A 13073-nucleotide genomic window follows, 5' to 3' on the forward strand; every position below is an offset into this window, starting at 1 on the left:
GTGATGTGGCAAACCGAAATTCAACCTTGCTTTTCAATAGTTCTATTAACTTTATAAAAGTAATAAGCTATTTTTTGTAAACTAAGCTGTTAGGCATCAAGAGCACACTAAAGCAGCTATATTAAGTAGAAAGGAGATGATTTTTTTCCTGATGTAACCACACTCTAAATCTTCACAATCTGTCAAAGCTTGCTCTGTAATTCTAAGCCAGCAATATTCAAAATAGCACAATAAGTACTGTTAGCAAGATGTGGAAATTTTCTTGAGCAGTAGGAATGTACCCCAGAAGTCAGGATGTTTGCTGACCATTAGCTCTACTTGTATGCAACCTGTATTGGCTGTCCCTTAGGGACTCAGGCTTATGGCTCCAAAGTGGACAAATGAACACAAAGTCTCATGAACACTCAAAAAGAGCTTCTTGCTTCATAACCCTGTGAACTATACAGGGCACTCCTTTCCTTAGTGAAGCATCATATGTCTTCATAACTTCCTTGGAAACTTTTTTGTAGTAAAGGGAAAAATTGAGGCTCTATTATGTGTCAGAACCTGAATCTGCCACCCATAGTAGAGCTTTAGAGCCAAAAGGGATTTTTTTTTTTTCTTCAGATGTGGAAATCAGAACCTCGGGGCCTAGTGACTACCTCAAGGTCACATGGTTTGTTAATGGAGGAGCCAAGATCAGTAGCCACTGTGATCTCACCTCTAACATAGCCAAATAACCACATAAGCATGAATTACTTCAAGAGGAAGGTGATTTAGTCTGTCTTCTCTTATCTGGCACAAAGTAATCACTTACTAGATGTTAGTTATTATTTTTATTTCCCTCCCTCTCCAGATGTTATTGTGTTTCACAACAATATGTTTTAAGGATTCATATGGCTTGTATTCAAATTTTAAAGAAAAGATCTTGTGTAAGTTTAGGTCTGGGGAAGATCTCGAGAGAGCTTCTAGTTTATTCATAATAATATTGTCCTTCCCACAGTGATTTTTTCCACAATAATAAAAAATCTTTTTTAGCTAGATCTTGTGATTTTAGATAGAAGATAGTTTAAATAGAAGAAAACTTTTTAAAGTTCATTTTCAGAGTTTGCTGAAAATCTGTTTCTCTTTCCCTCGCTCTCTCATTCATGCATACATACTCCCCTGATATACTTGCGATCTATATGAAAAGTTAACATTTTATAAATACTTTGAAAACTAATTCTAGTGATGAATTAATTTAAAGCATTAGATGGATAGCATATATAAGCAAGCTGTTCATGTAAAAATGGAAAGTTTTCTTGAAAAAAATTATTTTAAAAAATCTGTATTATAGAATTTTTACATCAGCTCTTATTACTAAGATGTTTACATAAAAAGTGTTCCATAAAGGGGAAAATTATGCTGGTTGCACCTATAATTTGCTTTGCTCCAAACCTTGGCTATTTAAACTGCTTCCATTTATGTGCACAAACCTGAATGAGTTTTTTTTATGCCCTCAAATTAAAGGCCCGTTTGGAAAACTTGAGCTAACAAGCACACTTATCCTGCCACTACCATCTTTTTCTCAATATATTCTCCCAACTTATTGGGAAGGCAAGTTTGTAAACCCAGAATTTCCTCTAGCTACTAATTTCAGATCCTTCACCTGCACCACATAACATGGAATAAATAGGAAGCAATAACCCTCTGGTGACCATATGTAAAGATATCTAAAAGAAAACTGAACATGAAAGGAAGTAGGGGCTCAGTAAGTTAGATTAATTAATGAACAAACTAAAATATGGCTAACATGCTTTGCTATTTAATAACAACCACAGTCACAACACTGAAAACTAATATTATTTGAGCATCTTACTGTGAGTCATGTATGCTCCCAGTACTTTATATAGATATCTCATTGGCTACTTTCATGTGCTCAAGAAGTTAGTTATGTGCTGTTTAGCCAGTAATGACATCATTGCCTTCATGGGTATTAGAACTACAATTAGCTTTTATGAGGCTAAGACATTCTCTACTTATGTTGGTAGTGTTTAGCAATATTTTTCTGGTTAATGCCAACATAAACCTGTTCCACCCTGCAATGCTGCCTAGGTAATCCATATGGAAAGATTTTCTGTGACACTCTCATGTGAGATGAACATTAGGTGACTGTGTGTCTTTTAAGTTTCCTGAGTCTTTCTTTAGGTGTAATAAAACAGATAAGATCAAAATGAGACAAAGTTTTGATGAACATTAGAGTAGTCACTTTGCTGCTTTTCTGTCTTATCATCAGCAGTTAGGCTTACTTCAGTGAATTCAGTCCTTGTAGAATAAATCTGCCTTGCCACTGTGACTGCTAAGTTCTTTCCACAAACTGTCAGTGCAGCTTGCTAGCTTTTGTCTTTCTTCTTGTCATTTGTCAGGTCCTTAGAATTGGGCTACAGTGATTCTTACAAGGATCTTTGTTCACTGGTAGTTTTATATTGTTTATGTAAAAAGGAGCAAGGCTTTAAAAAGTATCTGTGGCTGGGCCCGGTGGCTCACGCCTGTAATCCGAGCACTTTGGGAGGCCGAGGAGGGTGGATCATGAGGTCAGGAGTTTGAGACCAGCCTGACCAACATGGTGAAATCCCGTCTCTACTAAAAATACAAAAATTAGCCGGGCATGGTGGCACCTGCCTGTAGTCCTAACTACTCTGGAGGCTGAGGCAGGAGAATCGTTTGAACCCGGAAGGCAGAGGTTGCAGCAGTGAGCCGAGATCATGCAAGCCTGGGCGACCAAGTGGGACTCTGTCTCAAAAAAAAGTATCTATGCTGGCCTGGTGCAGTGGCTCATGCCTGCATACCTATAATCTCAGCACTTTGGGAGGCTGAGGTGGGAGGATCACTTGAGTCCAGGAGTTTGAGAGCAGCCTGGGCAACATTATGAGATCCCCTCTAAAATTAAAAAAAAAAAAATAGCTGGGCATGGTGGTGCATATATGTGGTCTCAGCTACTCAGGAGACTGAGGTGGGAGGACTGCTTGAGCCCAGGAGGTTGAGGCTTCAGTGAGCCATGATTGCACCAGTGCACTCCAGCCTGGGAGACAGAGCAAGACCCTATAAAAAAAAAAAAAAAAAAAATGCTAAACAAAAATCCAGTTATTTTACCTTCCCCAAATTAAAACCTTTTTAGTTTCCCTACTGCTGTTAGTATAATTTTTCATTTTCTCTAGCATGGCTTGCAAAATCCTGCAAAATCTTATCTCTGCCTACTTTGTCATCTTTATCTCTTATTTCTCCCCACTTTACATACGATGCTCCAGCTGCACTAAATCTTAAGTTACTTGAACAGTCTATGCTGTCTTGTACCTGCTGACCTCACTGCCTGGAACACTCTTTTCTGTTTTGTCTCTGCCTTCCTCCTTTACTTGGCTCACTCCCAAGCTGCATATTTACATCTCAGTTTCTTGATTTGGTTAGAAATGGTACTGTTTCTATGAAGTCTAAACCCAGGCTACAGTATAGCACTTATCTGTTCTATCAGAGCACCTGTTCTATCAGAGCAATTATCACATTGTATGATCACAATCTACTTATTTATCTGCATTTCCAATATCCATAAAGTCAGAGATTATATCTTGTGCATGACTGTATTCCCAGAACCTGGCATAGTGCCAGGCACATAAATGTTTAGTAAGTATTTATTAAGTGCGGGGATGTGGGGAGATGAGAAGAGACAGGAAGTGTGAACAGGACTAATAAGGAGTGCTGTGTATGTCAGTCAAGGGACTTGTCTTGTTGGATCCCAGAGAAGATTTGGCGTTAGAGAAAACTTACCTTCATACTTGGATATTGATAGATCTTTCTGGTAGTGATGTGGAGGATGAGTTAGTTGCAGGTGAAAGGAGTATTGACAAGGAGACCAAACTTGCATGCAAAAGAGAAAGGATGAGAACCTTAAACTACAGGGCCTTAAACTATGGGAATGAGATGAGGAGCAGATTTAACAACTATGAATAAAAGAAATGACATAGCCCTTGGCAAATTATTTGAGATGATGTGGGAGAAAGAAGAGAGAAGGGATGTTCAGAGTCCTAATTTGGGTGACGTTCATGCTGCTAACAGTTATAAGGAGGATAAAAACAAATTATTTGAGGAATGATGTTTGGACTGATGGCTCTATGGGATATCCAAGTGAAGATATTGAGTAGGTATTTGCAAAGCTCGGATATGGTGCTCAGTAGCACATGTATGTGATGAACATTTAGGTATAATGAAGGTTTTTGTTCAGATGAGATTAGCCGGAGAGAATGAGTATATATAAAGAAAAGCTGAACATAGAGGAGAGCTCCATTAGAGTACTGCCTTGAGGCACACTTGGTTGCAACAAACAGAAATCGACTAAAACCAAGTAAAGTAGTAGAGCAGTAGGTATAATAAGAATTATTGTCATATAATTCAAGGACAGGCCACAAGGAACAGCTCCTACCCTTCATTACTGGATGTGGAATGGCAGGAATTAAAGCCCCTCTGTTTCTCAAAAGTCTGGTTTTCTCTCATGTTTGTGCTCTACATTTTCTCTTCTCTTCTTTTATTTATTTATTTATTTATTTAATTTTTATTGAGACACAGTTTCGCTCTGTCACCCAGGCTGGAGTGTAGTGATGTGATCTCAGCTCACTGAAACTCCACCTCCTGGGTTCAAGCGATTCTCCTGCCTCAGCCTCCTAAGTAGCTGGGATTACAGGCATGTGCCATTACAGGATGTGCCATTACAGGATTACAGGCCTGGCTAATTTTTGTATTTTTAGTAGAGACGGGGTTTCACCATGTTGGCCAGGCTGGTCTTGGATTCCTGACCTTGTGATTCACCTCAGCCTCCCAAAGTGTTGGGATTACAGGTGTGAGCCACCGTGCCCAGCCTCTACATTTGGTCTCTAGCCCCTCAGCTTCCTGTATTTCCAAGTGGCCAAGGCAGCTGCTGCCTTTGAATTTCTATAATGTCGTCATCATTCTTTTTGTCATTCTCTGGTTGTGTGTGTCTCTAACTTGAAATTCTCAGAGAAAGATAGCATTTGGCTGATTAGCAAAGCCTATAGTTTGGTTCCCTTCAGGTCAGGCGTTTACCCCTTGGACCAAGTAGTATAAAGATGACAGCAAGAGCTGTGAGAGGAGCAGATCCTCTTGGGAGAAGTTGTACCTATGAAGATTGAGTAGCTTCTGTAGTAAACTGTTATTTAAAGCAGTACTTCTCAGAGTTTAACTTGCTTATTAATCATCCGAGAATTTTGTTTAAATGCAAATTTTGTTTAGTAGGTCTGGGTGATTCTGTGTGTCATCAAGCTCTTGGGTGACGCCTGTGCTGCTTGTCTAAGGTCCTCTGGCCAAACAGAAAGGATTGTAAAGGCAAGAGTAGCAGAGGCGGTGCTTGGAGAGGGCTGAGAGGGCAGGAAGGAAATGAAGAGGATGGAGAATTTGTGGGTAAGAGACCGTCCAGAAGCAGTGGGTGCTCAGAGGCATCCAATGCTGGAGAGGGTGAGCGAAATAAAAATGGAAGCTGCTTTAGTATAAACACCGTGTGAAATTTTGTAAGTTCTCATCAGCTGAGTTCAGAGGCCTATGGATTCGTGAGCAAGAAGGTCCACAGCTGGATTAATCCAGAGTTGGGGGTTTGCAGGAAGAGAATAAGGAATTTGAATGAATATGTTAACCAGGAGGTAGATTTGGTGATAGACCATGCAGTTTATGTTGTTTCAAATTATTCATTGCCTTTAGATTTTTTTTTTTTTAAAGCTGGAAAAGCCTCAACCATTGCTTAAGAGAGAATAGTTTCCCATGAAAATATGTGTGGGTATGTGTACATATGCATACCCATGTGCTTGTGTGTCTAAGCCTCTTGCAAGTGATGTGTATCTACATAACAGGCTGACTCTGGAATGATTTACAACAGTTCATTTGTTTGGATCTTCAGAAAGTATTATCTTTTGCAGTCAGACATGGAATGTTCTCTTGCCAACGTGATTATGGAAAGACAGAACTCAAAGTTTAAACATTAACAGTATTACAGAAGAAAGAGATGTGTTTGAGGGTGTGGTGCATGTGGGTATCTTTGGAAATTCAAAAAATTGTCAGTCTTAATGGTGCCTCATCAAGGAAACTTCAGTTCAACATCTTGTTCATTTTCTAGCAATGTCAAACTTGACTGAACTGATTCAAGTAAGCCGGTACCCTTTTGAACTCATGCTTAAGTCGTTGAAGTAGTTCCTTATTCAGGGTGTTTCCAAAGAATATTTTGGGGTTGACCCATTACAGAGGGAAATGAAACAATTATCCGGTTGATTCAGGAAACCATTGTTTTAGGAGGAGTGTGTGAATGAACTGGTATCCTGGCATGTCTGTCAGAAGTTCTGGTAGGGGACTGGAAAGACCAATGTAACCGTGCTTTAAGAAAGACCCTCCTCAAGTGCAGAAATGCTATTTTTGAGTGCAGAGCTTGAGGAGGAGTGGTGAGGGTGCTGGGGATGCTTGCCAAGTCTGTCACATTAACAGAATCACAGATGTCACAGCCAGATTGCGTTGGATTCCATGCCATCTTGAAAAATCTGGATAGTGGTCTGAAATCACTTAAAATAACTTACTTTGATGAAGTCGTCCATTTCTGCATATTATCAATCATTTAATACATGCCAGCATCTAAAATGTTATTGATGTTTTACATTTCAATGATGTTACATCTGACAGCAATTTACTTAGATCTGGAGAAATGGTATGTGGCTATCCTGGCTCTTTACTGACTTAGGTATTAGAACTGATTCTAGAATTCTTAGTTGCTGGCCCTTAGGTTTAATTTTTAGAAGCCACCAAGACTACTAAATATTTTAAATATTTTTAAGCAACAAATGAGCTTTTCATGTGTTAGAACTTAATATATCCTCATGGATAATTCAAATAATGACTGAATAAATGCAGACTCAGCAGGCAACTTAAACTAAATTTTCTGGAGATAATTTTCACTGACCAGGTTTTTCTACAAGCTCATTAGCTGCAGTTTTATATATGTTCAAATAAAGATCAAGATTTACTTAAATGAATTCATTTTGTTCACCATTTAACACAGTCTAGAAGAAGCAATTATTCAATATCATCCACAAATCTGTGTTGAAAGAAGCTAAAATTGATCTCCATTTTGGTTTATCTCTTGGGATCTAAAATTCTTGTTTTAAAGAGATTTTAAAGAATAGGCATTTGGATTTTATAAAGAAGTACTTGTGGCAAAGGTAGAGTAAGAATCCAAATCTGAGATTAAAAAAAACCTCACAAGGTAATGATTATTAAATCTATATCAAAATGTTATTTATCAATTGAATTAGGCTTTGGCATGACTGCAAGACTTTTCATTATAGATTAGAGTTTCATTGAAAAATGAACTTGTAAAAATACGCACGAGTAAATTACTGCTAAATATTTGTAAGCATAGGCAAGAACCGAGGGTGGAATTTGGTTTGTTGTTTGTTTGGATTACCTGAAAACCTTGCTTTTTTAAATTATATGTAAGAATATGTTACCATATCTGTCTTTGAGAATATATTGAGCCAGATGCTTTGAGTTGAGTAGCTTTTAGAATATGTGTTAATCCTGATTTTACCAATACCTCATTCAGTGGCTACTTCAGTAACCATCTAATTAGGTAGCCCTGACTCTTAAGAGAGAACAGAATGATTACTTACTAGGCTAGCTCATAGTATAGGAATCAATTAGCAGTGATATTTGACTACTCCAAATTGGAAAATTCAAAGCACTATATTTCATACTTCCTAATATTCTTTATTAAAATGTTTCTGAATGAGTTTCTTAAAATATGTTTATTTTAGGGCTATGAAACTATTTTTAAGAAATTGTCCGTTTTAAAAATGTCTTTTAAAGAAGTACTTGAGCTCACCATTTTGTTCTGTGTTTTTTGTTTAATTGTGGCAACTTTTTTTTTTTCCTAGAAAGATACTAGGCTTACATTCAGAAGGGCTGGTTTGAATTTTGGTGCTACTATCAATTAGATGTGTGACTTTGTACGAGTTATCCAATCTATATTAGCCTCATTTGTTTCCTCTAAAGATAGAGATGGTAATAATTCTCAGAGTTATTATAATGTTAAATGAGATATATGTGAAAGCTTGTTATTGTGAATTGCTCTATAAGTATAATGAAGAGGATGATACTGTGTCTAGTTTAATTGACATTTCATCTATTTAAGATAATTATTATTTAGTAGCACTATCTCTAAATGCTATCTAGCCACTGAAGGTAAGAATCATATGGAAGAATGTATCAAATGTTCTTCTGAATTCATGTTATGAGTGTCATCTTTATCTTTTTTCTATCCCTCTGAGTGCCTAAGGAAAAAAGAGATTCTACTAAAGTGGTGTGCTGTTTTACCTCTCTTAAATTTTTAAGGCACTGATTTTGTGTTATAGTAATTATTAATAATAGCCAACACTTAACTAGTGCTAACTATGTCCCAGGTACAATTTCCAGGACTTTCCGATATTAATCCATGTTATCCTCCCAATAACTCTAGGAAGTGGTTGCTGTTATTATCACCGGTGTAAAGGTGGAGAAACTGAGGCACAGATAAATTAACTTGTTAAAGGTTACACAGTGTTATCAGTCAAATTTAACTTTCTTATACCCTTGGCCAGGCATCGTGGCTCAGGCCAGTAATTGCATTATTTCCGGAAGCCAAGGTGGGAGGATTGCTTGAGCCCAGTAGTTTGAGGCTGCAGCGAGGGCCACTACACTCCAGCCTGGGTGACAGAGAGATACCCGTAGTGTCTCTAAAAATTAATAATGATAATAAATTTTCCTAAACCCTTTCTTCAGCTCTTAGGGGAGAATTTGGCAAAGATAATATATAGGATAAAGGAAGTCATGTACATAACTTGGGTCTTGGATGTAAAGGATGGCATCTCTTCTTGGAAAAATGATGCTGCCTGTCTGCATGTTGAGATGACAGAGGTTGTTGCTTATTTTCCTTTATATTTTTATTTTTAATCTCCAATGCCTATAACTGGATAAATTATTGTTAATTTACTAGGATTACTTCTCTCTCCCGAGGCCAAGGCAAAGTAACACAAAGCTGAACTTCTCAGAAAGTCCTAGTCATCTCAGTCCTGTGCTGTGAGTGATATAATTGGAAGAAACAGCCCAACACCCCACCCAAAGAGATGTTCCAGAGCACATGTACACTATCTTCTTTTCAGACTTAGAATTTGTTTGACTTGGTTGTACTGCATGGAGTCTTTCTTTAATTTAGGCATGGTTCCCTTCATTTAAGCTACTAATTTGTTCATAAATTTAGCAAATTTTATTGAAGATCTCCTATGTGCTAGGGGTACTGTGCGGTGCTGGAGAGTAGAATGGCAAATATGACAGTCACACACCCTCTGCTTGTTGAGTTTACAAAGTAGTGGAAGAAGATTTACAATAAGAAAATCATCTCACAAATGGAAGTAACACAAGTCCTCTGAATAGCACTACAAAGCAGAGGAACATGGTGCTGCAGGGATGGGTAAGAGAAAGCATTTGGCAGACACTTGATGATCATCATTTATTTTCCATTGTCTGTCTTCGGTCTTGTACAAGATGTCATAGACTTAGGGAGGAAGAGCAGGAGGAGGGCAAGTTAAAAAGAATGGATGGGGACAGAGTTGGCAAAGTGAAACATTGAGTAATACAAGATGGCCACAGAGAAGAGAAAAACCTCATTTGAGCTGTATAAAACATTGAATTAGTCCTTGAATATATCACCATATCATAAAGAATAGTAGTATTTGTAGTAACTACCATTTTTCAAGAAATGTTATTGTATATGCATTCTAGTCAACTCAGTAAAAGAGGGAGGGATATAATAAATTTAGTTATTTTCATTAATATGTTTAAAGTATTTTATTGTTTGAAAGTTTATGTGTCCATTTAATGGCAATTTATCCAGTATTTTGAATAAATGAGATTACTGCCTTCATTTACATAAATATGTAAAAGCAATGTGAATATTAGTTGCAAAGGCATCTCTGGAGAGGAAGATATTAGACATTGGTTTCTGATTCCAACTGGTGGATAAATAATAATTGAGAAGAACCTAACTGTTCTCATTAGTGAAAATGGGATAATAGCATTTCCCCTGTCTACCTCAGAAGGGTTTTTCTTTACATAATTCATTCAATTAATATTTATTGTGAACCTTATACTGAGAACAAATAGTGATTAGCAAAGGAGACATGATCTTAGATCTCATAGGACTTACATTCCATGGGAAAAACCAATGTTCATTTACAATGGGTCTTAATTTTTCCATTCCTGTGACCTGCGGTGCTGTTCTCTAGTGTGCTCATGGCACGCTCCCTCATATCATTCAGTTGGATCTCTCCTCAAATGTCATCTCTTTGGAGAACCACCATCTCTAACATTCATTTCAGTCTTTCTTTATCCTTTGCTTTATTTTCTTCCCCACCTTTATCTGTCATTATACTTGTGGTTACCTTTAGGTCCAACACTGAAGTATAAGAATCCTTTAACCAGCCAGGCGTGGTGGTGCACACCTGTAATCCTAGCTACTCAGGAGGCTGAGGCACTAGAATTGCTTGAACCTGGGAGGCAGAGGTTGCAGTGAGCCAGAATTATGCCACTTCCCTCCAGCCTGGGCAACAGAGCGAGACTGTCTCAAAAAAAAAAATGCTGCTATAAAGACACATGCACACGTATGTTTATAGCGGCACTATTCACAATAGCAAAGACTTGGAACAAACCTAAATGTCCAATAGCGATAGATTGGATTAAGAAAATGCGGCACATATACACCATGGAATACTATGCAGCCATAAAAAACGATGAGTTCATGTCCTTTGTAGGGACATGGATGAAACTGGAAACCATCATTCTCAGCAAACTATTGCAAGGACAAAAAACCAAACACCGCATGTTCTCACTCATAGGTGGGAATTGAGCAATGAGAACACATGGACACAGGAAGGGGAACATCACACACCGGGGACTGTTGTGGGGTGGGGTGAGGGGGGAGGGATAGCACTAGGAGATGTACCTAATGCTAAATGACGAGTTAATGGGTGCAGCACACCAACATGGCACATGTATACATATGTAACAAACCTGCACGTTGTGCACATGTACCCTAAAACTTAAAGTATAATAATAATAAAATTTAAAAAAAGTGTCTATGAAATAATAATAAAAGTAATCATAATAATGTAAAAAAAAATCCATGTTGTTGCAGGTATCAATATTTCATTTTGTTTTATTGCTGAGTATTCCCTGCCATATATGTTATTCCTTGTTTTGCACAATTATGAATAAGGTTGCTATAAAATTCATGTACAGGTTTTCATATGAATATATGTTTTCATTTATCAGGCAAATACTTATAAGTGGGATTGCTGGTAAATGTAGGTTTAACTCTATAAGACACTAACAGTTTTCCAAAGTGTTTTTATCATTTTACATTCCCACTAGCAATGTATGAGAGCTCCAATTGTTGTACATCTTAGTCAACATTTGATATTGTTGCTTTTAAAAAATTGTAGTTATTATAATAAGTGTGAAGTGGTATTTCATTGTGGTTTTAACTTTTATTTCCCCAATGACTAATGATGATAAGCTTCTTTTAATATACCTGTTTATCATTCATATATCTTCTTTGATGATACGTTTGTGCAAATCATTTGCCCATTTTTCTTATTGCCGAATTTGGAGAGTTCTTTGTATATTTGGGATATCAGTTCTTTGTCAGAATTGTGATTTGTAGGTATTTTCATTCAATCTGCTTGTCTTTTCATTCTCCTAACAATGTCTTTTGAAGAGAAGACATTTTTAATTTTGATAAAATTAATTTATTATCAAAAAATATTCCTTTATACAGAGATTTTATCTTTCCTGCTCATTGATATTGATATATATTATTTAGAATAGTGCTTGGCACATAATAGACTCACAATAAATATTTACTAAATGAATGAGTAAATGAGATGAGCCCACAAGCATATAATTACCAACTGTGACAAACAAATGGGATAAGTGAACATATTTTCAAAACTATAAATAAGCCATGTTTGCAAGGTGATGCTATTTATTTGAATTTCAGAAAAAAAAATACAGTCTGCCAGAAGATAGCTTATTATTTTTTTGTATTGGTAGATTTCTATTGAATTATTTATTTTCTAAGAGTTTCTCTTCCTTTATATCCATGATTTGTAATATTGAGCACTATCTTTATGGTTCTGTAACCCCTGCCACCCCAGTTCAGTTACTCTCTAGAGTAGAGATTCTTAGCCTGTGTCAGTGAACCTTTGTGAAATTCACTGTTGCCTCCTGAGGCCTCATTGTACTCCTTGAAATTGTGTGTAACGTGTGTGGCCCCTGCTCATTTTACTGGAGAGGGTTCGCATAACAGATTCTCAGACTGTATAACCTCCCAAGTTTAAGAATCATTGCATTAAAATTTTTTATTTCTCCTTTACTTTTTCTTGCTCTATTGATAATTCTTTTTCTCTTCAAGGTTTCATTTTCTGTTTATTTTTTATGATTGTATGTTGGTATTTTTAAATATTTACTGCTTGATTGTCCCCAGTGTGTGGTATTCTCAGTTTATTGCATGCATCTGAACCCAGCCCTTCTCTCTGTCTCTCTTTTGTCTGGCCAGCAGTATGGGGATGTGCCAACTGCCGAGTGGTTTTGTCCAACCCTTCTGGGATCTTTGCTTCTCCATGCTACCCTAACGACTACCCAAACAGCCAGGCTTGCATGTGGACGCTCCGAGCCCCCACCGGTTATATCATTCAGATAACATTTAATGACTTTGACATTGAAGAAGCTCCCAATTGCATTTATGACTCATTATCCCTTGATAATGGAGAGAGCCAGACTAAATTTTGTGGAGCAACTGCCAAAGGCCTATCATTTAACTCAAGTGCGAATGAGATGCATGTGTCCTTTTCAAGTGACTTTAGCATCCAGAAGAAAGGTTTCAATGCCAGCTACATCAGAGGTATGTAAACCAAAGGCAATGCCAACCTTCTGCTTTTATTTAACATGTTCTGCAGTAAACACAAGGACCAGAAGACAGA

General features: G+C 37.3%; 1 protein-coding gene across 1 annotated transcript in view; it reads left to right on the forward strand.

Annotated features, from left to right (window-relative positions):
* ADGRG6 (adhesion G protein-coupled receptor G6) overlaps positions 1-13073 on the forward strand; it is a 142802-nt gene that overhangs the window by 52522 nt on the left and 77207 nt on the right. The window contains exon 3 of the mRNA XM_032160483.2: positions 12653-12994. Coding sequence (XP_032016374.1) covers positions 12653-12994 — 342 coding nt within the window. The remainder of the gene's footprint in view (positions 1-12652; positions 12995-13073) is intronic.

The sequence above is a fragment of the Hylobates moloch genome, unplaced genomic scaffold (assembly GCF_009828535.3).
Source record: "Hylobates moloch isolate HMO894 unplaced genomic scaffold, HMol_V3 SCAFFOLD_2, whole genome shotgun sequence".
In the NCBI taxonomy this organism is placed as follows: Eukaryota; Metazoa; Chordata; class Mammalia; order Primates; family Hylobatidae; genus Hylobates; species Hylobates moloch.